The following is a 27,612-nucleotide window of genomic DNA, read 5'->3' as shown; positions in this document are numbered from 1 at the left end:
CATGGCTGCCTGCAAATGCCAGGGATGAAGCTTCACCCCATGGGTCCTCAGAACCCTAGCATCTCTCTGCATCATAGGTTCTGGCCCATGACAAGATGAGGGAAGGCAGGCTCTCAACTTTTTTTTTTTTTTAAGATTCCCTACATGTTGATTATGGCAAGTGAAGCATAACATATCCCAGCAATAAGGATTGAAGCAGAAAATTATTGTTAAAGCCATAAGAAATAAATTGTAAGGAAAAGGTAGCTGAAAGATGAGACTATGGTGGCTTGAGAAAAACCACCATAGTCTGTCTTCATACAGTTCCAGCAAAATGAGAGGGAGAAATAAACAACACAAGCAATAGTTTGTATTGGGGCTTTAGCACAAGATACAATTTCAAAGGAAGAACTGCTTGTTTGCATGGGTACTAACTTAAGTGTTTAATTTTTGCAGAGATCATTCGTGTCGGTGACAATAAGAAAGTGCATCAGATTGAGCTCATCCCAAATGAGCAGCTAATTGCAGTGATCTCAGGACGAAACCGTCATGTACGGCTATTCCCTATGACAGCCCTGGATGGACGAGAGACTGATTTTTATAAACTGGCAGAGACTAAAGGTTGCCAGACGATAGTTTCTGGGCAAGTGCGCCATGGAGCCCTTACCTGCCTGTGTGTGGCAATGAAAAGACAGGTCCTCTGCTATGAACTAAATCACAGCAAGACACGTCACAAAAAGATTAAAGAGATCCAAGTGGCTGGGAATGTCCAGTGGATGGCAATCTTCAGTGAGCGGCTCTGTGTGGGCTACCAGTCAGGATTCTTAAAATACCCTTTGCATGGAGAAGGAAACCCACATAGTTTGCTTCACCCAGATGATCACACACTGTCGTTCATTGCACAGCAACCAACTGATGCCATCTGTGCAGTTGAGATCTCGAATAAGGAATACCTGCTGTGTTTTAGCAGCGTGGGGGTTTATGTGGACTGCCAAGGTCGAAGATCAAGGCAACAGGAACTGATGTGGCCTGCAACTCCTTCTTCTTCCTGTAAGTTCCTGTCATTATGTTAGTTCACAGTAGCCTCATTTCTCCTCCTGGTTTGAGAGAACACATGCAACATTGGGATAATATTCAGGTAGTTACTCCCTTCTTTTTCTGTAAAACGGCATCATCAACAGGCTACATGGGGATGTTGATGCACAAAAGACATTTGTAAGAAATAGCTTTTTAAAATAATGTCATGTTTTCATAAACAAGACACAGATGTACACATTCTTCCTTACCATTCTCTCCCTCCCACTATGAATTCTCTCTCTATTTTCTGGTCATCGTTAGTTGTAGTTTAACTCAGGGTTGCATTCAATTTGGTTATACTTAGAGTAGGTCCAGTAAAATTAATAAACACAGCTAAGTTAGGAGCAATAATTTTTGTGGGTCCACTTAAAGTAGATTTAGTTGAATGCCACTCACAGTGTTTCATTTGGCAGGCCGTGGTTAGCAGTTGTCCTCCAAACCAGAGTCAGAAACCCACTTCAGATTATGTTTTTTGATTCTGCATTGGAAGGCAAGTGCCATACCTGGCCAGATCACTGAATCTTAGAATCGTAGAGGTGGAAGAGACCACAGCGGTCATCTAGTCCAACCCCATGCGATGAAGGAATTTTTTGCCCAATGTGGGCCTCAAACCCACAACCCTGAGATTAAGAGTCTCATGGCAGAATACGGCTGTGTGTTGCTTCTAGAACTATGTATCTAGCATAAGTAGTCCTGTTCATAGCACTGGCTTGTAGTTGTCATGACTAAAGCTGCTTGATATGAATGGTAATAAGCAAATGGCACCATACACATAAAACAGTCCCCCCTGGTATTAGGCATACTTTACTGCTAGGCAAGAGCATTCACTACCAGCAGCACTGTTTCTCACCAGTGGTATACCAAGGTTAATAGGAACCTTAACAACTGGGGGTCCCATGACATTATACTGTACTGTTCATTTTTTTACACCAGGAAAGTATATTCACAGACCCAGATTTTAAAATATACTTGTAATATTTGTTGCAAGACCCTGTTTTCTAGAATTACCAACTCATCAACCTAAGGTTCCAGGGTGAGTTACAACAATTAAAAAATAAAATAAATAAGTTTGAAACAACTTGCAGTCACAGAACTAAGGTGGGTCCTCCCCATCTGAGGCAAAGTGACCAGTTCAAAATGCTATCAATAGCTGGGAAATTGAGATGAATATTAAACCAGAAGGAATGTGATTAGTAAATATTGTCTTGCTTCCCAGTAATAATCAAAGATCCTTTTGTTCAGAATAAAAAATAAAATAAACTTACCATTTTCTACACAATCATTAGAAGGATAATAAAGAAATTATTACTGTTGAGCTGTCTACAGAGTCTGTATATTGAGAAGTGACTCTTTTCTAACCTTCAACACAACCTGTTACTCAGACTTGTATTTTACTTTTCCCCAGGTTACAATGCCCCATACCTCTCAGTTTACAGTGAAAATGCTGTTGATATATTTGATGTGAACTCCATGGAGTGGATTCAGACTATCCCCCTCAAGAAGGTAAATAGCAAATGATACTGAAGATCAAACCATTCCATAGGATAGATTCCAACGAGAGTTAAGAGTGTTTCAACCTGTTAGCATATTCAGTCAAATGCAACTTATAAAAGAATTCCCTTTCTGCGTTTATCATTTGTTATGCAATATAATTCCTCCTTCCCCTAAAATTCTCATACACCAGTAATTTTAAAAATTATTATATTGAGAATTATTGCACGATCACTTGTAAGGCTTTAGCTGATCATTGTGTTTTTAATTTCTTTTTTTAATTCAAACCGCATCATTTCATCTATTGAAAAACACCTCACGAACTTCTGTTTAATATTATGAACAAATGAAAATTAAAAAATTATACTCTATCTCAGATCTTAGGTAAAATGACTCCAGGTTTTTGGCAAAGGTTTCAACACCAGTTCACTAATCAGTTTCAGGGTGTGTGTTTTTAACTGTTGTTAATTATTGTTCTGCATCATTAGCCTTTGAGTTTGAGAAATATTTTACTAAAGCCAATCTTTACTAAGCTACTCATAACTCATGTGCTTTCAGGTACGTCCTTTGAACACAGAAGGATCGCTGAACGTCCTTGGACTAGAAACAGTGAGGTTAATATATTTCAAAAACAAGATGGCAGGTGAGTGAAAGAAGATTCCTCGCTAAAATTAACGTATTGGTATAACCCAGGGATGTGGAACCTGTGGCTCTTCAGACATTGCTGGACTACCGTTTCCATCATCCCTGACCAATGGCTATGCTGATGGGAGTTAAAGCCCAACAACACTTGGAGGGTCACAGGATCCCCATCCACGATATAGCCCATTAAATATTGTGTATCATTGTTGATTCAGTCTCGTATAAGACATTTTTGGTTGGCCTCACAAACATTTCAGCTGTAATCTGACAAAGACACTCATTCTCTCAGGGTTAAGAACAAAATTATGAAAAAGTTATTGTACCGTGTGCCTTAAATAGCTGGGAGACTATGGAGACTCTAGTACGGCAGCATAACTGACTTGGAAATCTATTGTTATTTTATTCTGGCCTACCATTTGTGATTCGTAGATGTTTTAGGTTCTGCTTATTTTTCCATAAATAAAATAGAAATTTTATTGCTATTTTCTCAAACTTACAGAATAATTCTTTGCCAAAAAAAGACTCCTGAAGCAGTTAACAATAACACCTGCATAAATACAATAAAATCACAAACTCAACTACACTTTTTGTAAAACCCAGTCCTTGATCAGAACACTAGTTGTAATAATGTATATGTTTATTTGGGTTGGTAAAACTTAGTCCAATCAGTATAGTCACCATTGACATTTAAGACCTGCACTGTAAATAACAATGAGAAGAGGAAACAAAAGATTAGAAATTATTTTGGCATATATATTTACTACTCCCTGTCCTGAGTGAAGTGTGAAGATTACATTATCACAGAAATGAGTATATTTCTCTTAATAAATGTTTTAGAGTATTGAGTGTTTATAGAATATTGAGTGTATGTTCCTAGTATCAGAAAGTAGGTTGTTTATTTACAGAACCTAGGATCAGTTATTTAATCCTAGAGCAGGTTAGAAAAAACAATAAAGCTATATAAAAATAAAATGAAAACTATTTGAAAAGCAAGAAGGATATAATAGTACAACAGCTTCACAACAACCAGTTTGCAATTCAGTATTAAATCAGTCCCCTGCAAAACTGGGTGAGCAGGTAAGTTTTTAATTGCTGCCAATTTTGATTTACCTGAAAATAATTTGGTTCTGTCAATCTTACAAAAAATGGATAAACAACAGCAGAATAATTAGGGTTAGATGAAGTGATCTTTTCGTTTTTCCTGCTTAGTGCTGGAATTCAGTTATCTATGTGAGTTTTCTCCAAGTCTCTCCCTTCCCCCCATGAAGCAGCCTCAAACACCTACACAGGTATAAGGTTACCTACCCCAAATAAATGGAAATGGAAGCATTTACTTAAGCATTCTGCTTTCTTCCCCTTCTATCCTACCATAACTTCTTGGATCATTCTCCCTGTACAAGTGCCCACTTTGTATCATGTACCAAACATCATTCATTATATATATATGCAGCTTTAAAATATAGTTGTAAGCTCAGAAATAAGCACTACGGATTCCACTGAGACTCGAGAGTTAACTCAGTAATGTGTTTAATTAAGCCCCAATACATTTTTTTCCTTTGAAAGGAGGTGACTTGGGAGCTGAGAAGTAGGGAAGAGCTTAACACTTTCCTTATTTGCTGCTGCTTCTGCTCAAAAGATTGCCATCCCTAATCCACTTGCTTCCTTTGCCCCCATGTTTGAATCTCAGAGGAAGGCTAATTTGGGGCTGGAGAAGCAGTAGGAAGGAAACAGGATAAGCACCCTCCTCCCTTTGTACTTAATGTCTCTAAATCGCCCCCTCCCCAACTTAAAAAGGGGGGTGGCAAGCGCCATAGCTTATGTAAAGCATGTTTGCATGTGATACACAATTAGCGTTGGATTGCAGTCACAGAAATAGTGTTTTACAATTTCTTCTTCCTACGTTATTTTTGTGTTTGTTTATATAATTTCCCAGGGGCTCTGTTTAGATAAAAACCCAGAATAGGGGAAATACGTAGCTTAATACGCTTTTAACCATTTTATTAATTAACTTAATATGGAACCTGCTGGGTTTTTTGCATCTTTCCTAGAGGGTGATGAGCTGGTGGTTCCTGAGACATCTGATAACAGCCGGAAGCAAATGGTCCGAAATATCAACAATAAACGCCGTTACTCATTCAGAGTGCCTGAGGAGGAGAGGATGCAACAGAGGAGGTCGGTATTCAACCTGTACTTGTCTTCTGTACATGCCTGTAGGCCCTGAAGACTTGTTTGTCTGCTGTCAATGTAGTTTTTTTGTTAGAACAGACATTTGTCTCTCTTCCCTTACATTTACTCTTTGTACATACTTTGTATAAACACCAGTCTAAAAATCTTAGTCCATTTAAAATTAAATCCTTGTGCAAAACAATTACTGTAATTTTCTGAATGCATGCCTCCATGTACTGTATATATGTACGTGCGCGTGTGTGCATATACTGTATATATGAAGATTGATAATAAAATTTTTTGCAAAAGAGGATTACATTACTAATTATGCATACGTATTACTTTCAAAGTCTAGTTGCTGTTGTACTTTTTGGCAATGCTCATCCCATACTCTGTAACATTCCTCAGTGTTTAGATGTTATTTCTTTAATTGTCCCCTTGCGTGGCTTCTATGTAACAAATGGCTCACCTTGGGAAATGGTGTCTTGGGGTATATGAAAAAACTACAAACCTTTCTGAATATTAAGAAAATGTTTTCAGTAAGCACAGGACTGATATTTCAGTGTTTCTGGCCAAGTGTTCTTTCCATCCATAGAAGTTTACATGTAACTGCAGGAAAGACATATGTAAAGAACAGAACTTCTTCTCAAATTGCCAACCTTTTCACTGGTAAAGATAGCCAGATCTGCTTTTCTTTCTGTAAAACTATTACAGCAACACTTACTGTACAGTTGGCTAGTTTTATGCTTTCTGCTTTTCAAAGATGCAGAGAACTCTTTACTTTGTATCCTACAATAGAATGGCACCTTTCTTTACAAACTCTTAAAGTTATTGTGACAGTTAAATATGAAGGGTAGTGCAATATTCTTCTAATTCTTCTTCTTCTTCTTTTTTCTTCTGTCCTTCACCTCTGCCTCCATCTTTGCAGTGCCAGGTCACCACTGAGCCCGCAACTGCACCTTTTCTTGAATGTTGTCTCAACTCCCTCTCTGAGTCTCAGTAGCCCTATGGACTTTTTACGGGCATGGGCTTTTAAGGCTTTAAACCAAACTTCTGTTCTTCCTCACCCTTTCCCCTTTCATCAGGCTGAGAGCTGGCATAGAATCAACACCAGAAGTTAAAGTTACCCTCCTTTGAAACCTGGCCAGATATTTTTTTTATTTATGTTTTAAAGTAACTTATATGAATATGTATGTAAATATATATTTCACCATTTTTACAAATATCCTCATGGACAAAATACCTGACCTGGCTATCCTCTCTTGCAGGGAGATGCTACGAGATCCAGAAATGAGAAATAAATTAATTTCTAATCCAACTAACTTTAACCACATAGCACACATGGGCCCAGGAGATGGTATACAAATCCTTAAAGATCTACCTATGGTAAGTATATGAGAGTGTGTCCACACATAGATGTTAGTGTTATATATAGTAGATAAAATGAACATATAGGCATTAAATTGTGATATAAATTGGAGTTGAACAGTTAGAAGGTTTTAATGAAATAGAAAGTGACTTTCATGGGCAGGGGCTTGAAAGTGATTAAAATAGAGAAATACAAATCTTAGGAACATAGAAAGCTGCCTTAAGTCCTTTTCCCATCTTGCCAGCTTGTCTGTCCTGCCTAGATGTGATGTTCCAGGTTCTCACACAATAGGTGCTTGGAAAGACCTCTTCCTAAAATCAGTTTAACTAGAGATACCACAACGTGAACCTGTCACTGGCAATGCCCAAGTTTACTGGCAGTTCCCATAAAGGTTAACGTTTAACAGTTAAATGTCAATGGCTGCATCTGTTGGACACACCAGTTCCACAGTTACGTTAATTAATGGATATGGAAACTCAGAACTAGTTTTAAGGAAGTCATTCCACACAGTAACCTCATGGTAGCTTACACAATAGTTCTTGAACAATTACAACCATTGGTGAAATGCAGAAATCAGACTACCTGCCCCTCCCATTTTTTTAATTGTTTGGGGGGGTGCTTTGGTTGGGGGAATTTTTTTTTTAAGGCTGGTCTGCTTCTTAGTCTGTGTTGTATTTGTTTGGCGGGTGTAGGTGTTTTACCTGTTGTTGTGGTGGGGGGTGGGCTCTGAGCATCGACAGTATTTGCCTATGAAAGGTGACCACAACAGTTTCTTAGATTTCCAAATGTGTCCTGGGTCCCAAAGGGTGAGTCACCCTGAAGTTCAGTATTCAGCAAAATAGCAGACTGGGCCAAGTTCTTGCTTCTGTCTGCAGGACACACAAGTGTCCCACCAGTTTTTTGTTTCTTCTCCAAATCTTCATATTATCTGTTCTTCCCTGCTGTATATACAAAAGCATTCTGTTTTCTTTTCCTGCATATTTTTCTAAATTATTTGAGCTATACAAGAGGACATGAGAGAAGAGAGGATCACGGCAGGTGCTAAGAAACAGTTCACTGTTTATTTTCTCATATGTGCAGTCAGCAAAATTCACAGCCCAGGATTTATCTGTATAAAGGATTACCCTTTCCTGTGGTGTTCCCTCATGATATATACCAGACACAGAGTCCTCTTCCTCATATTGTCACGATTCTGTAGGTTTCAAGCATCTCCTGCCCCTGCCAACATAGTAAATGGCAGCTCTCCCCACATTAGGGTTGCTGTGCTGATTTTGCCTGTTAAAAATTTGCCACCGTTCTAATTGAACAGGCAAAAGAGGATCTTATTCAAATGCTTGCAGGAACATACTAGTAAATTATTTGACTTCCTTGGGTCCCTACAATTTTTTTTCTATTAAACTTCAGTAAAAATTAAACATTGCGCCTGATTTATCAGTATGCAAAGACACTATTTCTGTATAGTAACCAAGGTATATGCATCAATTAGTTTGAAGCTAACGGTTTTTAAAACGAATCAACTGCAGCAGATATTTCCATTTTTCCAACAACAACAACAAAATTAAGCTATTTAGTGCTTTATCAGAGGTGGGAACCTCCAGCCCACAGATCAAATGTTGCCCATCAGGCCTCCCCATTGGGCCCATAAGGCCATTTTCAAGAAGCCACCCCCATGCTATGTGTGAGGCAGGTAAGGGCAGAACATCAAAGGAACAACTGGGGACCCAAAGCTCTCGACTATTCCTTTGTTCAAGCAAGGTGTGCAGTTTAAAGGAGACACACAGAGGGGGATGTTTGAAGGCATGTTCCCATCGCATCAGCTGCTGGAACATGTCTTGCTCAAGGCATTCAAACTTTGGAAGTATGAAGGAGCAAGGTGGAGGTGCCCTCCAAGGACATGGGAGCCTGCCTCCAATCTCCTCCCCCTCCACTTTTCCTACAAGCCTCTGTGGCTTGAAGGACAAACAGAAGGGGGAGGATGTCTGAAAGCCCTTTATAAACATCCCTGCCCAAGGATATTTAAAGAAGGGCTGTTTGAAAGCCCCATGGTTTGCTTTGAAGTCCTGACAATTGGGGCTTCAAAGAGAGGCATCACCTGAGGTCACTATGATGTCAGGTGATAGGCTGGTGGGTGGCCCTGCCCACCTGTCAACCTCAGCCAGAAAAGGATTCTGAGCCCTGTGGTATGTGGATAAGACATTATTTGAAGTTGACTTCTTATGAAACTTTCCAGAGTTTGTTTTAATGAAATGCTACACCGAGGTTCTGTAAAAGTGAAACTAAACCCCATGGAAGTCATCATCCCCGTGGACAGGAAGAGAAGGGGAAATTGTGTGGGCCCGATTCATTACTCAGGCTTGTTCAGGCTCGTCTGCACAGCACTCAATCATGGTTTAGTATTACATGCAAACAAAGCCAGTGTGTAAAGAGTCTGAAATACGATGGCAGTGTAATGTGATACACCGTTTTCCTTCCTGATGGGTCATACAATTCTGGTGGTCTTCCTGTTTGTGTATATGCAGTTCTAATTGAATAATTGGGCTCCATGGTAGCAGCAAGTAGGAAGCAAGAGTTCTTCAGTAAAGTATATTAACAGCTGGTCCTTAAGCAAAATCTCCTACAGGATTTTCCTCTTATATGGAAAACACTGAAATTAGAACATGATCTACATTTGAGGGTCCATGTAGGGAAACTGATGGGCTTGTGAATGCTTTAGTGAACAAGGGTGTACATTCAGGGTTGTTCTCCCCCCCCCCCGAGTATCTAGATGTTTGGATGACTGGTACATGAAGGAGGATAGAGCCAAAAACATTAGTAACCCCCCCCCCGGTACTGTGTTTTCTTGTAATCAAATGTTTGCAGTTGTTTCATTTATTAATAAGAAAATGGGAGTAGGATTTTGCCAGCATCTATACTTTTCCCTTTGTCTGAAGGGTACCATGCTAGGGAAGGGAGGCTTGGTTTTCATATTGCCATATTTTTATTCTAGTATAGCTGTCCCCAGCACACTGAGTGAGGGATGTATTCTAGTGCACCATTTGGAAACAGGGCTGTTGTTTCCCAGTGGTGGGGATGCCTACTAAAAGTGGCGCTTCTTAGGAAGATTAGCTGCATCAAGATATATGAGATCGGTGTAGGTTTGCAAGAGATAATAATGAAAATTGCTCTTAATTTGTCTGTTTTAGTCCTGTGATCATCAGTCACATTGAGTTCAGTCAAACTTGCTTCTCTGTAGACATGTGTAGCATTTCACTGTTAATTTTGTGTCAGATCTTGGGTCTCTGGGTTATGTTCCATTCCCTTCTTTGTTATGAATGAATTCAGGGAAAGTTTATTTTTCTTAGTTTTAAAGGCAGTCTTGTTCTTTTTTTAAGAAAAAGAAAAACCCCATACACTTCAGCATCTAGCTTTTTACCACTAGATGGAGCTGATTTTGCAGGGTAAACTGTTATTAAATTATGTATTGAATAAATGACATTTTAAAAATCTACAAGGCTTACAATACATTTATATATAGATACAGGAATACATAAGGAATATCAAGAGCTGCTTTATACTGAGTTGGACATTTGGTCTATCTAGCTCAGTATTGTTTACACTGATTGGCAGCAGCTATCCCCCTGTTAGTTTACCTGTGTGGAAAAGGATTTATTTTCTTTCTTTTTGTGATGTTCACACTTTTTCTTTTTGTTAACAAAGGGGAATGAAAGCAAAGGGGGAAAGAGAAAAAGCTATAGATTCATAAAAGTAAACGTTATTCAAAAACTAGACCACATAAATCTGGGAGGTGTACACAATGGATAATAATACAACAACTACTTTGTCATCTAACCTGCAACAAAAAAGGTACATGAAGTCCTTGACTTGGCCAAGGCCTAACCCATGACTAACTTAATTCTGTAGGTTTAAAAAGGGTCTGTTCTATGACTTCGATACCACACATTTTTTTCCATTGTACAGTGGAATATGTACATCACATATTATCGTCGGATTGAATTGGCTGTGTGAGAATGTCTGGTCCTTTGTATACCATGTATGTTAAGCCCATTTGTGTGCCTCAGATGGGACTGTGAAAGTAAAGCCTCTGCAACCTGACCTACCTTGCACCACCCAAGGCGTGATGCCATCATAGAAGTCACTAGTAACACATCATGCCTTTTTCAGTCCATTTGCTAATTCAAGCAGGCTGTGAGCAGGTGAGTTTCCAGTGAAGCTCCACTCTGAGTAGCACAGGTGGTAGGGGTAAGGAGGGGACAGGATTTGATCAAACGTGAGCCAGGAGGGAAGAATTAACTGTGATGTTTGTAGTACATGTCAATGTCTGAAGGCAGGAGAAGGGCATATGCTAGACTGCAGTTCACATGCCACTACTCACTCTCTTCAAGATTGTAATGAGTACTTTGGAGAGCGAGATTCTAAAATAAGAAGGTGATGGTGGTTGTGTATGTACAAAAGCAGTCTCTGGAAATGGGTCAGGCAGTATGCAGATGTTAAATATGCCTGTTGATTTACAAGCCTCATTTTTAATGAGCATATGCTCCATGATTTGTATTCCTAAGATCACAGATATCCTCCCTCATTATCTCTCTTTCTCTTTCTCTGTCTCTGTCTCTTTCTCTGTCTCTCTATCTCTCTCTGTCTTGCTCTCTGTATCTCTCTTGTCTTTGATAGCCAAGCTCCCCTTATCCACCCTCTCATCATCACTCCCATCTCATCTCTTCTCCAAGCAACTTCGAGCACATCTATCACATGACTGTTAACTCAGCTGAAAATTTCCTCTCCCGTGATTCCATAAACCGTGCATATTCCCCACCTCTACGCTCTGTCCCTCGTACACCAGCCTTTATGAATATAAGGGTATGAATTGTTCAGCCAGGTGTTCCTGCTACTAACACTGTGTGGTGTTCCTTCTTTTTTGGCCTGGCTAATATCTGGCAAGATTTCAGCTTTGCAGTTGGCTTCATTTGTGTCTGGATCTTTCTTTTTTTCCTTTTGCTTCCCTTCAGCTACATTTCTCTGTAACCCCCAAACGAGGGGTGTGAAATTGGGCATCTACCAAAGTAGAAGTCCTTGACCTTTTCCCAAAATTACTAAGTATTCAAAACAACTTTTGCAATCCCACTAAAATTCACCAGAGAATTTCACATGAGTTTCCCAGTTCAAAGGACCCACAGTGAGGAGACTGGTGTCCTAAAACATGTTTGGTACATTGCGCATGCTTCCCCACAGTCCCCTTGTCCACTGAGATTAATAGATTCATAGGGGACTTGAAGGAAGCCCAGGGGTGCATCTCAATAGGATTTATCTGATAATTATGGAAAGCTTGTTGCTGTATCCAAAGACTCACGCCCATGGCTTTTCTTTCCAACAGACAAGACTTAAACAGTTGGATGGTTGCATGCCAAATGACAGAAGGAGGCCTATGTATTAGAGATAACCTTGTGTATAGTGTTGGAATTCTGCATTTCAGTATGGTAATAGAATTCTGTCCACTTAATAGGAACATCAATCTGATCTGATTTACATGACTTCTGCCACACTGTCCATGTACATGCTGCTGTACAGGGTCCTATAACAAAAAGGAAACCCTGTGCCCTGCCTTGAGGAGTTTGCAGTCTACATTCCAACTTTGCGGAGGCAGCAGAGGGAAGAAAGGAGAGATGGAGGCATATATATGTGCAGAGGCAGTCTTACATAACTCCCCCCCCCCTTGAAATCTTAGTCTTTTTCTTGAAATGTTAGGTGAAGGCAAAGAGCTTCAGGGAGAGACTTAACTGGGGGATGGAATTGAAGGAGAGGACAGAGAACTCCTGCGCCTTGTGGATTTGGGAAGGGAAGGGAGTTCCTGATAAAGCAGGACTGGAGAAATGGGGGCGCCATTTAAGGGAGCAGGAGGCTGTGCCTCTTCTTATTTCTAGTTAGGTCTGTAGAAGTAGGCTCTTGCTCTGTCAAGTACTTCATAAAAATGTTTTTTATTTGTGGCCTAACAATCCTGGTCTAAAGGGAGGTGTCTCTCAAATCACAGAACAATAATGCTGAGCAAGTGGCTGAGCTTCAGGTTTGTTACCGTTTGTGTCCTTTCGCATAATTCTCCTGCCAACAAGATTGTTTACTGAACTGAATGACCCCGCTGAATGACCCAGCTATATTTTCTAAGAAAGCATCTTACATTTGGTGGCTCTGAAGTAAATTGCTTCTCTTTTCTGAAGTTAAATGAGTGAGCTGCTCAGTGAGCTGCAATCAAATTTATATTTTCTACCTTTCAAAAGAATGACATTTCAGTCCTGCTGACAGAAATGCAGGATATATAAATTGTTATTATAAATAAAAAATGTATTTTTTCCATTGAGATGTATTTGCTCTGAAGATTCGTTTGTTTACCTCTTTGGTCTGTTAAAAGAATAACATCGGTATTTTAAAGAAGATGCTATAGGATTAAGCTTCACTACCATTTCCTAACTGCCGTTTTGAGCAACCATGGTTTTTCTTTTTGTGCATGACGTGAAAAGCTTCTCTTTCTCTGTTCTCTGATCTTAGCAGTGAGTTATACAAATGTTTAAGAAAAGAGCAGTGAGGTAAAGAGCACCTAAGAATTAGATGGACTCTGTCTTTTAGTTAAATAAAATGAGTGTATCTTTCTCATATACCTGCAGCTGTAATAGTTGCCTCCACCTTGTTTTAAAATTGATTGTGGTCATTAGATCTACTTCCCCAAATAGGGTTACTCAGCCCTTAAAGGACCAGGTTCATAGCCTGGGGGTCACTTTGGGCCCACAGCTGTCCATAGAGGTGCAAGTCAACTCTGTGTCCAGGGTGGCTGTCTACCAACTCCATCTGGTACGCCAGCTGAGACCCTACCTGCCCACAGACTGTCTCGCCAGAATGGCACATGCTCTACTTATTTTCCGCTTGGACTACTACAATGCACTCTATGTGGGGCTACTTTTGAAGGTGACTCAGAAACTACAATTAATCCAGAATGTGGCTGCCAGACTGGGAGTGGCTGCCATGACCATATAACACCAATCCGAAAAGGTCTACATTGGCTCCAAGTACAATTCAAAATATTGGTGCTGACCGTTAAAGCCCTAAATGACCTCGGCTCAGTATACCTGAAGGAGCATCTCCACCTCCATCACTCAGCCTAGACACTGAGGTTCAGCTCCAAGGGCCTTCTGGCGGTTCCCTCATTGCAAGAAATGAGGTTACAGGGAACCAGGCAGAAGAACATCTTCTTGGTAGTCACATGCACCCTGTGGAACACCTGCCCATCAGGTGTCAGAGTTAAACAACTCTATAACCTTTCATAGACATTTGGAGGCAGCCCTCTTTCACGACACTTTTAATGCTTGATGGGTTTTCTCTCCCCCACCCCCACCCCCCATTCCCTCAGTACTTTTGTTGGAAGCCACACAGAGTGGTTTGGGCAACCCAGTCAGATGGGCAATGTATAAGAAAAATGTTGTTGTTGTCGTCATCATCATCACCATCAATAAATGCCCATCATTCTGAGTGAAGGGGATGGGCTTGCAAGCTTCTTCTTTTACTCTGCATATCAGTGTGCATTGACTCTTCCCCTCATCCTCCAGAGTCCATATTAATAAAGTCTAAAATCATTCCTCCTTGCAGTATCCCAAATTGCAATATCCCTGTATCAGATTCACTACTTACTGGATAGCTCGGGTGGCTATTGAATCAACTGAAAGCTTTCTAGCAGTCAGCTTCATCCTATAACCATATTTTGTTTTCTCCTGCCAGGAGGATACCCAGAGTTGTTGATCACATTGTTAATGTGACTTGGGGAAGCAAGGAACTGACCTTTAATTGAGAAGTGGGATCATAAACATACAGTGCAGAGGTGGCAAACAAACTGTTCAATGAGAGAAGCAGAAAACAATAATTAAGATTACTTAGCTCTTTATGCCTGTCAGATGCTAATTGGTGCATTGCATAAACAGAAAAGCAGAAAAGCAATAGATTAATGGTAGACGCGTGCATTATAGAATCATGTGTTATATGCAACAACAACAGAATGCCAGATCACCGACTCAAACTCAGAAAAACCTTTTATTTCATACATCCTTAAAATATGCCATTTATTCCAATTTTGTACAGGGGATAGTTGAATATAATCAAATAAATACTAATATAATCAAATAAGCTGTGACTATCTGTTAAAGACCAATAAGCAATAAGCCCAAAGGAGTTTAATGAATTATAAGAGTGCATTTCTGAAATTTGAATGCATGCAGGGTACTAATTTTAGATGTGCTTATTACTGATTTGTTGAAAAACAAAACAAAAATGCAATGACATATAATTCCTGAAAAATTATTCTTATTTTAATTTTATTTATTTAATATATTTTTATCCTGGCTCTCAAAAAAAATAGCTTCACTAAGTGGCAATCGTGTAACTTGAAACTCACAGTAACCTTTAAATTGGGTTTTTAAGTATTGTCACTTCACTGTACACAGGTTTTATATGTTTACAAGTACACAAAGCAATAAGCCAATCAGTGCAATAATAAAACACAATATAATTGAAATAATCAGGCGGTACTGAAATAAGCAGCAGATAACAAGTGTCTCCTTCAAGACCCGTGTAAAAATTATTATTTTTAGTTATTAAATTTGTATACCACCCTTCATCCAAATATCTCAGGGTAGCTCACAGCATAAAAATACAGAATAAAACCACAAAATACATAATAAAAACAAGGGGAAAATGAAACAAACCAGGCGCCAGGTGAGCCTCCCTAGGGAGGAACCACTGCAGAAAAGGCCTGTTCTTGTGTTGCCACCCTCCTGACCTCTTGAGGCGGCAGCACACAAGAGAAGAGCTTCAGATGGTGATCCCAGGGTCCAGGTCAGTTCATATGGGGAGAGGCAATCCTTGAGGTATTGCAGTCCTGAGCCATTTAAGGCTTTATAGGTCAAAACCAACACTTTGAACTGGGAAACTAATTAGACCCCAGTGCAGTCAGGCCAGTAATGGTGTAATATGATCAAACCATCATGGACCAGTGAGCAGGCTGGCCACCAAATTCTGCACCAGCTGAAGTTTCCTGGCCTTCTTCAGAGGCAGCATATTGAAGTACTCTAAGCTTGTAGGGATTGTTAGTGTCTGAATCATTCCAACCCTCTGAAAGGGTGGTCCTGGGGATAAATTCAGTGCCTATTCTTTTTCTACCCAATGTGTTTCAGAAGAGTCCTTGAAAGCGAAATAATCTTGACATGTAGTAAAGAGACTGGGAGAACTGGGAGATGCAAAAATCCATGTTGATAGTAAATAATTGGAGCAGGCGCTATATAGCATCTAGTCTGGCTACATTGCTTAGCTGTCTGCGTCCATGCGGACTTTTAACATTGAAGACATTACACTAGGGTGTGTGATAGGTTTCAAATGCCTAAGAAAATATCAGAATTTAGGAGAAAACCTTGCATATTTGGCTACTTACTGCCACATACAAATTAGCATTTTGCAGTTGCTGCTGACTGCATTCTGTGTGGTTCCATCCACAGTGCTTATTTATTTATAGAAAGTAACCTCTGCAGTCTTGCCTATCTGCCGCCTAGATAACCTGGAGACCAAGGCATTGTTTGACCATTTGCTTGGACTGTAGTTTGATAACCCTGGTATTTCCACTGTAAATGATTTTGCCTCTTTCCTATTTCTCTTTGCAGAACCTTCGACCTCAGGAAAGTCGGACCATGTTTAGCGGTTCTGTCAGTATTCCATCAATCACAAAATCCCGCACTGAACCCGGACGCTCCATGAGTGCTAGCAGTGGTTTGGCGGCAAGTAAGTTGCTGCACCTTATCTCGGACATATAATGCAGAGTCCATCCACATATATACAAGTGACTGGACTGGGGAGGGAAGGCAAAGAAACATGGTGGCACAAGTGACTTTTGAAACTGCTGGCATGGTCCCCTGCTTATGTTGTTAAGGTACCCCACACCAACACAGATCTGGCACATGTCCAATACCAGAAAAAAATATTGGGAATATTGTTTGTTTCAAATACTTTGACTCCTGCCTTCCAGTCATAGACCTCAAGGCACCTTACAACTGTTTCTCCCCCTCATAAAACAATATTAGCATCTAGCAGAACACAGCCGATAAGACTCTCATTGAAAACTGACATTCCAACAATATAACAAGAGTAGCAGTAAAATAAAAGTAACTGAAGACCACTGAATATCCAAGTAAATAGAATAGTTTTTATTTGATACATAGTATGTAGGAAGGCAATGAGGGGAAATTCTTATTTGCAGAAAAATATAGTTTGTTACAGATGCAAAATGCCTATTATGTTAAGACCCTTGGTGGGGATTAATTTGAAGAAATACAAATAAAACACTACTAAAACAATAGCAACCAAGAGACTGCGAAGTCAAATTACACATTTAGTATAATTGGTGGTTTGGCCCAGTGTAAAATCAGATTGGTGCTGGGGTGTGTGTTTCGATGAATAATTGTTAAATAATTTACAGAGGATGCAGCTGGGAAACGGAAGCAGGCAGTTCAACAAAAATTAGCTTCAGGAAAACAATTACTAGAGCGTACAGCTCTAATGCCTTCATATTTGTATGCCTTCATGTAGCTAAATCCCTGGGTATTTTCCTAGGATCATCTGCACAAAATGGCAGTGCTTTGCGGAGGGAATTCTCTGGAGGTAGCTATGGAGCAAAGCGTCAGCCAATGGCATCCCCTTCGGATGGCTCCTTGTCCTCTGGCGGTTTGGACCAAGGCAGTGATGCACCAGCGAGGGACTATGAGCGAGAGGTGGGTATAACGTGGGAGGGGTGGGGAGGCAAGGGAAGCTGCTCCACAGAGCCCAAGTTCTTTACTCTGCTGTGCTCAAACAAAAGGATAGAGAAGTGTTGCACAGGACAGTGACCCCAGGAAGAATAACCACAGGTTTTACTGAAGGACAAAGTATTTTCCTATTTAAAATATAGTAGAAATCCCCAAGGCAGGAGTCTGTATGACTTGAAACGCTGTGGATTTAGATAATAAACTTGTTAGCAGCACTTGTAGATTTTTCTTCCTTTGGCACAAGAAGTGCTAGTGGTGCATCAAAGAGAATTACTACTGCCTCTAATAAGTAACCAAGCAGGCCATGAATCTAGGCAAAATTAAGTTTTTAGTCTCACTGATTTCACTGGAAATATTTTAACATGTGCTTCATTTTCCCACTGAAATCAATTTGACTTTTGTCCATATTCTATTATACTAGTTTTGCAATAAGGAAATCTATATTCTGATTTTTTACTGAATGTTGGTTCACATTAGTTTGTAGAATTTGACAGGGGCAGGAAGTAACTGGTCATAAAGACGGCTGGTTGCCAATGGAGGAATACTGGCATTGTCCTGCCCAGTCCACAAGCAGCTTTGTTATCCTGCAGCTTAAGGCCAGTTGATGCAGTCAAGGATGCATTCACACAGCAGAGGTCTCTCTGAATCAAGCTTCCTGTGAATACAGCCACTCCTTCTCAGCAGTGGCTGCTTTGATTGACAGACGCTGCTGTCCTTGGCGGCAGTTTGCACAATGAAAGCGATGTTTTCATTAAGGTATTTTTTGCAGCATGTTTTGCAAAAAATCTACAGTAATCTATATGAGTTGTTCATGTCAGAACAAATAACACAGAGTGATACCCTTTGTACAAAACCGCTGCCAAAACTTCCTGCAAGTCATGAAACAAGAGAAAGAAAACAAATGGAAGGGGGGAAACATTTAAACCAATTAGAAGCAACAAAAATATGAATCACCTTTCCAAGTTAATCCAACATATGCATTAATATCTGGCAGGTGTCTGTCTGGTATTGTGCTAATGTGCAAATGTTCTTATGCATCTTTGGGAGCATTGCTTGCATAGAGGCAAAATGTGAATCAGCCCTGAATCAATGGAGGCCAGTTCATTTGAGCAGATGGGGCGCTGCCCCACCAATCTCAATCTCAGCTAGCCCACACTTCCCTGCCTTCTTCCTTACAAGGAGTCCAGGTGCTGGCACTGCCTACTAACTTTCCTCCTCCTTGTACAACTCCACAAGGGAGGATGGGGACAAAACTGGAGTCTGGCTGCACCTACTGTTGGTCTCTCTCCCATACGCCCTACCAACCCCAAGTGGACACCGGCCAGCTCTGCCCTCAGTGGTGCACTTCAAGAAAATAACTTCTGGTGTTTTGTTCCCTCCCAGCCACTGTACTTGGGAGGCAATATGAGATGCGTCCTCTTGAGAAGTTAGAGCAGTTGGTATCACTCCCTCGTGTGCTAAGGTGTGGGGTGTCGGGACAGGGCAGTCACTTGGTTCCAGACAGTTCTTTCCCCTTACTCCCACCCAGGCCTTCCTCTTCTGCTCCCGCTCACTGATATGTTCTCTTGCATTTTTTGGGCTGCAGGACTCTGACTCTCCAAGGCATTCGACAGCTTCTAACAGCTCCAACCTGAGCAGTCCTCCCAGCCCCATCTCTCCTCACAAGACCAAGAGCCTCTCCCTGGAGAGCTCTGACCACGCAAGTTGGGACACATGAACTGCTTCAGCACTCAGATTTTACATCTCAGCAGCTTACTGTCCCCATGACTCTCCGTTTGCTCTCACTGTCATCGCCCCCCAGCTTCCCTCCAAAAGCAGACTAGGGGAGGGAGGGGAGGAAGAGAGCATATCTTGTCTTCTCTGACACAAGCAGCGTAAGCTCCCCCCGATTCAAAAGTAGCAGCAAGCAAGAGAAAACCTTGAGGAGGGCAGAGTGGGGGAGGGGTTGGTATACAAGAGATATTGGTATATTTGTATTAGTATCTATTTTATTTCATAGGGTTACAGCTGTTTCCATTTTTATGGGTATATTCCACACCATGCCACTGTTCCAAACAAAACATAGTAGTGTTAGACTGACCAAAACAGAATCTGAAAGAGAGAACCAGATTTTGCTTTGAGGCACACAGTATCTCATTGTATTTTTTCAAAAGTTAGCACAGCAACACCCACCCATCTCTGGTGATGGGGCAAAATTTGCCCTGCAGGGGCAGATAACGCACGCTTTCAGCAACCACTCTATTTGAATGTCAATCTGATTGTTGCCAGCAAATCCTTATTGATTTAAAAAGAAATGATGCATATTTTACTACAGTAGAGTTTAAGTAAATACGCAAAATTAAGAGTTAGTACATATGTATATAATAAAAGAAGAAGCATTGTGATGCAGCGAAAGATGGATTCCTATTTAAGAGATCCTTTAATTTAAGAAGACTTGTGTTGTTCCCTTTTTCATACTAAATAATCTATGGATTGAGGATGTGATCTGGATATAGAACATGGCACTGGATAAAAACAGCCTGGAGGGAGATTCCATCCTCACAATGTTCACTGTAACATTACCTTCTTGTCAGTAGATGAACTAAAGCCATAATTCTCACTTTTTAACTATATCTCCCTCTTCTACTGTCTGCTTCACTGTACAAGCAAAACTCATGATCTGCTGGTCGACAAGCCTGAAGTGAGCTCAAGGGCAGTTTTGCAGAGAATCAGTATTCAGCCCCAAGCAAAACTGAAGTAAATGCAGCCAAAGCCAGCGCAAAGAGACAACTAGTTTTGGGACGGTTGGAGCTGGGTTTCCAAACGAATCTGGCCAGTTAATACCAGTAACCACTAGCTTGTAAGTTGACTTTCCAAATTTTAGTGATCAGCCTACATTAGCCAAATTCAAACAGCGCTGGTCTTGAAATAGAATCTTTTAAATATATAACTTGCTGCTCTAGCTCACTGAAGGCTATAACGTGCTGTTGGTCTTCAGAATTTGCTAGAACGCCGGGTGGCTCAGGATGCCTATTCCGAAGATGTTTATTATGTCATCCCTGCTCTCCCACCGGGCCTGACCTAGTGTGTTCAGTGCTATTATTGCCGTGAAATACTGTGACGGTTGGATCCCACAGAGAAGCACTTGACAGGGCAAAGCATTCCTCTCTGGAGAGAGCAGAGAGTGGAGGTCCATCACCACCTAAATAAACAGTAGCAAGCAGTGCAACCTGCAAATGGAGGGCAAGAACAAAACAATAGAAAAAGTCCACTTGCCTCCTCCTTTTCCTTCTTGAACAAGTTGAGTGCAGTTTGCGATTTGAGACTAGATGAATGTGATTTTTCTAATCCTTGGGATCATTACTACCTTTATGACGTGACCAAGCTCAAGTGGATAAGAGTTTGGATGGTGGTGTGTGTTGAATTTAGAATACTAGTCTTCTGGGTTTTGGTAACACTTCATGGCTCTCATCAAACCATTCCAACCAAACAACAAAAGTGCAACTAATGGTGTTTCCCAGGTTCCCTCTGAAAAATGTCAGCTACCACCATACAAGGTACTGATTTAGAAGTACTCTGAGATACAGAGCATTGTCTTTCATGATCTAGCTGTATTGAGTCTGCTAGTTGTTGGTTCTGTGTCTTCTTCTGCATTAAGTGGACTGCCACACCCCAAGCTACCATTTAGCTATTTTATACTGGGGGGAACAGTTGTGGGTGGGTGGGGGGACACACAGCTTTTTTCTACTGCGTATGGTGTCCTAATCCTGTCTGTGGAATTTGGCTTGTCAAGAATCTCCAAGTTGATGATGTGTGTTTTGTTGTCACAGGTATAAACAAGAGATTTGCAAATTGCATTTCATAGCGGCCAGTTTTGACAGTTTTGCTGAGCAGGAAATTAGCATGTCTAAGAGCACATGGACAGGCATAGTTTAAAATCCATTGACTACTTCTTCAGCATTGGCTACTAAAAGGTTCTACTTCTCTTCCACCCTGTGATATTATCACTCATGCCCACCCACCGTTCTATACACTTGTGAAGAGATTGGACTTAGTTATTTCTGAAATACAACTAGTGGGAAATAGGTTATCTGATTAAGGCTGCCAGGGCTTGAAATCCACAGTAGGCCCAAGCCTATCCACTTCTGGAGTTACCTTAGACGTCCTTGCAAGGTCCTGTGGCAATTGATCTGTGCTCCATCTGAGAAAGAAAATTAGACAAGAAGGCACCTGTCTAGAATGAGAAGAAATTAGCATCCCAAGAGTTACATTTTATACGTTGGCCCATTTCACAAATTAAAAGTATTCTTTTCATGCCAACCTAGGATGCATTCCTAGTACATTATGGACATATTTGAGCATCGGCAGAATTGAAAACATATCTCTGAAATGGTTGGCTGGTGAAGTTAAGCTTTGCTGATAGGCATTGCTCAGTTTCCAGGCACACCTGATTACATTTCTCCAAGCACTTTCATAGTCTCTAACTGAATCCTGACTCATCTGATGACACCTTTGTGTACATAGTTTGAGGCTATTATTTCCCTAACTGGGCTAATTCAGACACCTCAGTCATTGCCTCTTTACGCTTTTAGCCCATTTCTTGAGGCTCAATAAATCAGGTGTTGATTGTAAACGAACCTCAGATTGTACAGCTCCATTATTTTTTCTATATTAAACACACACAACCTATACATATCATTACTTTTTTCTTTTCAAAACACATTCCTGTCATAATATCCATTTTTATACTGCTGAATCAGTCTCATTCGCTGGCTTCTTAAAAGTTGATTTGTGTGTTGTTTCGTGTTCCTAACCTGCATTTTATTTTATTTTTAGAACAGTTTTGGTTTTGCGCGGGGAGGGGGGAAATACAGTTGATATTTGTGTTACTCTCTCAGGTATTTGAACGCAGCAGGATATCTTCACACGATAAGCATGGAATGCAATAATGTATTTTGGGCATGAGGTTCACCAGAGGATGTACCCTGAGCACAACTCAGTTTTTGTTTTGAAATGATGCAAACCTGGGTAGGTGATTGGATTTGGGGTGGCAGTTTTAAGGTCTCGACTGTGAGAAAATTATCTGTCTTTTTTAGCCAGTGTGCAGGAAGCAGGGCCTCAAATTCTTTTTCCCACCTGCAAAGTCATAAAGAAATTGGGAATCTGAAATCAGGCTTGTTGGGATTTTCTTAGCCTTACACCGTTTCACCACAGGTGTGAAAGTTACCTCTCTCCAAGCTACGTTCCATATACAGGTGCCCTGTTTGGAGACCTTAGGAAGTGCATATGCCTCAGGGTGAATGTCACTGAGAGGCTCATGACAAAAGTTTAGCCCAGTGCAATAAGGCTTTGTGCCTAGAGGCTACTAAGGGCACAAGCCTGTTTCATTCCAAAATCACAGTCATCAGGCTTTTCCTGGAATAGGGTTCTGAGCTTCTAACTAGTCTACAAGGGGCCTTCAGAGATCAAATATGCTGTAGATTTTCAACTTCTATGACCATGTTGTGCATTAAGGCAATTCCACATGACTTGTCACCTTGTCTTCTTCATTCTATAAATGCTCCCATCCTACATAAGAATTTTTTTCACTCATGAGGAAGCAATCCACAACCAAAAACAGTGTTGGTATTTCACAGTAATTATACCTGCCTTTTTATGTATGATGGTTTCATATCATTTATTTTTTAAAAATATATTTTTAGGGATTTTTTTCCATTGTAATATTATTGTACAGTTTTGCATGGCCTAGATGTAATCACTTTTTTGTTTTGTTTTAGAGTATAAAAGCTGACAAGTGTGCGTGTGGGGAAAAGATTTCTGCTTTTTGCCTCTTCTCACTCTTCTCTTATTTTTGATTTATGCCCTCAATGTTGTAGAGGACATTGTAAGAGATTCTCTGCTCCAGAACAATGATGTAGAGTCTATTGCACAGAAATATTTAAGGTGGATCAGTCAATGATGTAATAAATGACAGGTCACCAATATTTTATGTTGGTAACACTTAATATTAACCTACTTTGATGTATTGCAATAAAACAGGGAACTATTAGAAATACAGATGGTTTGTCTTTTTTCCTACCCCACCAGACTTTTATGAGGCCAGCGGGGCTACAGGGGATATGATGGGGTAGTCACATAATTTCAGCAATTGAAAGTTTTGTTCTTTCAGCAGGTAGTTTCTTTTGGGATTGCTTTCCCTGCATCTAGCTGCTTCAAGCCATGAGCCATCACACCCATCAACAATGATACAGCTATGGGGAGGCCTAAGCTAGGAGATGCAGAAGGAATACACTGGGTTTGGGGGAAACTCAGACCTTGAAGGCAATTAGGAGGACCGCATTCTACAAACCAGGCCCCCAACCATTAGAGAGGAAGGGCAGCAGAAATCAATCAAAATAAGAAGCAGGTTGTGGTAAGTAGCTTTCAAATGCACAAGATAGAACTCCTCTTGAACAGAAAACTGAGCTTTTCATTAAGAACCTTCTGCCACATGATTTCCTGTTCAGAAGCTTCGTGGTTTTTCTGATTCCAGAGTCACAGAGAAAGGATGCAGTGTTTGCTTTTCAGAATGCTCCACCCCTACAGCCACAGCTACTGGACGGGAGAAGGGTGCATCACATCCCGCACTTGGTTGTGCAAAAGGGTCTGTGAGTGGCGCACATAATGGTCCTCATGTGATAGTCATGACGTGAAGGGTCTGATTTTATTCAGCACAAAATCAGGCACACTTCACTCCACAGTGAAGTCCATTGATTCAATGCAATCAGTGGATTTAACCACACATAGCTTTGTGTGGTTATTCCTTTAGACTTCCTTCTCTTCCATCCTCAGCGGAGAAAACTTCCTTGTTAATGTTGCCTAGTTCCAAAGATAACTTAACAACACGGAGTCGTTTCACACACTGAAGTTTTTGTGGTCTCTCCTTTTTGGCTGATTTCTGATGTGTTTTCCCTAGGAAACTCCTTTTTACAAAAGGAACAGCAGCAGCACAGCTAATTCATGGTTGGCAATGCATCTAATAGCACTTATACAACCCCTTATTTTTTTATTTGCCCTTGACATTAGCTGGGTTAAGAGAGAATCCAACTTCCTGGGGGGGAAAACAATTCCCAGATGGCAGATGCCTTGATCAGAAAGTAAGTCTTTCCATGCAAATTACTTTTTATAATAGCTCAGTGTGGAAACCCTACTGGAACTGGTTTTGAGGTAGAGGTTTTAGTGGGGTTTTTCCTGCCCTGCTTTTGAGGCGGTTATAAAGCTTACAGCCTTCAGGGATTTAAAAAAATGATTTTAACTTCTTTGCATTTTAGTGAGAACTCCCTCCGACTTCCCTACAAAGAGGATTAGGTGAACATAAAGATAGGGCTGCTCAGACACAGGAAGCAGTCTGCTTTCCAATACAGGAATGAAATCCTTCAAGTGACCTTTTGTGTAAACTGGGTTTAATAGGTATCCTTTCAGTGATGATCTTTGCTTATCCAAAGCTGCTGTTTTACATCTGCTCAATCAGGCTCTCAACTGGTATCCAATGTGTTTGGCTCAAGTCCCCTTGTCAGCTTTTTATACTTTTTATCAGTGCTTTAACCATCTCTTCATATTTCACCTTTGCCACCCCCCTCCAAATTACATACTTTGATTCTCCAAAAATGAAACATTTTAAAATGTAAAAAGCATTTTCTAGTTTGAATATGTCAAACGGCAAATGGTTTACATGCCAGATCAGCCAACATTTTAACTGTAATTAAATATAGAAGCTTAAAAGGATACAGATTTCAGTTATTCTTCTCATAAAGTCAGTTTTTAAATGAAGTTAACAGAGCACAACTGAAGAGCAGCCCAGAGGAAAAAGTAAGTTCGCTACAGTCCTCAATATGCATTCAAGGGGGTTGGGTACTCAAGCCCTGCCTGCCAAGGGGGCACAACTCCCACCATCGCCATGCATGCAGAGACCTAACTCCTGCTCTGTGAGGCTTTCTGTGCAATTGAAAACCCTAATTGCTGAGGGTTATAAATCGCCCAAGGTGGCACCACCTGTAGAGCAGGCTCTTGGCCTAAGCAGTGCACCAACATGGCAACAGTGGGAGGAGTTGTGCAGCTCTGGCAGGCAGAGCTCTAAACAGGTCCATCACACAACACCTAAAGGGGGCTTGCATCTCAAATGTGAAGCTTATAAACAAAGAACAGCACTAGGAACTAATCGAACAATAGGGGCAAGTAAGTAAACTTCCTGCATTCTTGCCATCATCTAACTAGCATTCTTACATGCAGCATGTCAAATAAGCAGGCGCTCATGCAAAAAGGTAAGAGAAGCTGTATTATGAACCACCTGCATGGAACGGTGTGCCACACAATTTGGGCCGATTCACAACAACTCTTTTGTAATGGTTTGCATTTGGATGGTTAATAACCTCCCAAAAACACAGGTGATAGTTGTCCACACACCTGACTTGCTAAATGTCTCGTTATTCAAACGAATAGGGCCAAATGGTGCCAGGCAGGCCTCATACAGTGTTAAAATGAATTGAAGTTCCTAAAATCTGAATGGTCCAAGGAAATTTTTCCCTTGCTCGTGTAAACTGGAATTCAGGGTCAAACACAGAAATTGATTCAACATGCTTCTTCATGCAACACATAATTTACGAAGTGCATCTCTCCAAGATTTGAATGAAATAATGGAAGATAAGCGGCCATGACTGCTAAACTGGACTGTTACATTCAGAGGCATTCCCTGAATACTATGGGCTGAGCATAAGCCAACAAGGAAGGATTTATAAATTCTTACAGCACAACTGCATGACATTCCCATAATTTACCAGTCCAATACAATCTGCTGTAACTTGTCTCTAATCATCATCTTCACCACTGCACTTCCACCTGGGTGGAGATGGAAGATCTCTTTTGAGCTATAGGATAACTACTAATGTCTGCCCAGCCAGATACTGCTTCCCTGCTTTAAAGGCGAAAACTAAAATTGTCAGCAGAATATAGTGGTTATGAAACAAAGTACTTAAGAGGCATTATTACTGGAACAGAATCAGAGTAAGCAGAAGTGAAAAAGTACCCATACACTTGCTTCTTCTTCCAGGTTAGTAAACCACAGCCAAGCCACCTTCTGCACAAGCACTTCTTTATTGGAAATCGGTTGAAAGTTGTACAGCTACAACTAACTGTTGTACAAAAAAAACCCCTCCCAAAATACATTTGCCGAGTTGCCTCCAATTGCTTAAAGTTGTGCGTTCAGCAACTTTAATGTATATTATGCTTTCTAACAAAATCTTGAAACACCACTGATAACACAGCAGTATCAATCTCCCCACGCCCATCAAAGGTTGCATTACAAAGATGCAGGCATGAAGGTGGAGATAGTTCAGCTTCACTGCTGGGTTTCTATAAATGCCACAGTTAAGAGCTTTGGCTTCTCTAATTCTCCATTTAACGAGAGAACCCCATTAACTACATTGCATATACATTCAACTCAAGAGAATCAGACGGCTGCCACATTTGAAAGTAGGGCATTCTACATACGCCACTGCACCACTTTCTATCAGATCCTTGAAAATATTCACTTTCCTTGAAAACTTAAGAGACTGAAGGCATAAAGTAGGCTATGTACACATCTTACACTGCACCATCAGGAGATCCCGACCTTTATGGATTCCCAGCAAGCATCATACAAAAATAGTATTCTCTTGTGAGTTGTGTTGACAATCTAAACTTCATAGTATGAAACCATTTGTATCCTGCCTTAGAAGAAGAAAAATTAAAGGACCTATGAAAAAAGGGTGGGGGGAGAAACCACAGACATTTGGAGAACTACAATACGATTTCAATGCCAACTTGTTTTGGCTCTCTTTCCACCACCCCTTGCTTTGTTTTGTTTTGTTTTCAATAAAAAAACAAACTGGTACACAGCTATCAGTATTAAAATCTGAAAAAGAGAGCTGATACCTGGGACAGTGAGATACAGAGCTGCCTAACCTTCCCTCACAATCCCTACACTAGGCTACAACCATTTTCCTGTAAAAAGGGAGGCTACACAGGGAATCAGGTGAGTGTAAAGTGGAGGAGAAAAGTCCACCAAAAGAACAA

General features: G+C 40.6%; 1 protein-coding gene across 4 annotated transcripts in view; it reads left to right on the top strand.

Moving 5' to 3' along the window:
• CDC42BPA (CDC42 binding protein kinase alpha) overlaps positions 1-27,405 on the top strand; it is a 157,404-nt gene extending 129,999 nt beyond the window's left edge. For 3 of the 4 annotated variants that reach the window (XM_082214791.1, XM_082214790.1, XM_082214789.1), the window contains 8 exons: positions 436-1,029; positions 2,462-2,559; positions 3,106-3,190; positions 5,238-5,361; positions 6,624-6,741; positions 16,408-16,525; positions 17,354-17,511; positions 19,130-27,405. In XM_082214791.1, the coding sequence (XP_082070917.1) occupies positions 436-1,029; positions 2,462-2,559; positions 3,106-3,190; positions 5,238-5,361; positions 6,624-6,741; positions 16,408-16,525; positions 17,354-17,511; positions 19,130-19,261 (1,427 nt within the window). In that variant the 3' untranslated portion in view covers positions 19,262-27,405. Of the gene's footprint in view, positions 1-435; positions 1,030-2,461; positions 2,560-3,105; positions 3,191-5,237; positions 5,362-6,623; positions 6,742-11,392; positions 11,579-16,407; positions 16,526-17,353; positions 17,512-19,129 lie in introns of all 4 variants that reach the window. The other variant, XM_082214792.1, reaches the window with a different exon arrangement.
• Positions 27,406-27,612: the final 207 nt, after the last annotated feature.

The sequence above is a fragment of the Podarcis vaucheri genome (assembly GCF_965113315.1).
Source record: "Podarcis vaucheri genome assembly, chromosome: 3".
Lineage (NCBI taxonomy): Eukaryota > Metazoa > Chordata > Lepidosauria > Squamata > Lacertidae > Podarcis > Podarcis vaucheri.
The sequence above is the reverse complement of the archived record's forward strand: the minus strand, read 5'-3'. Positions and strand labels throughout refer to the sequence as shown.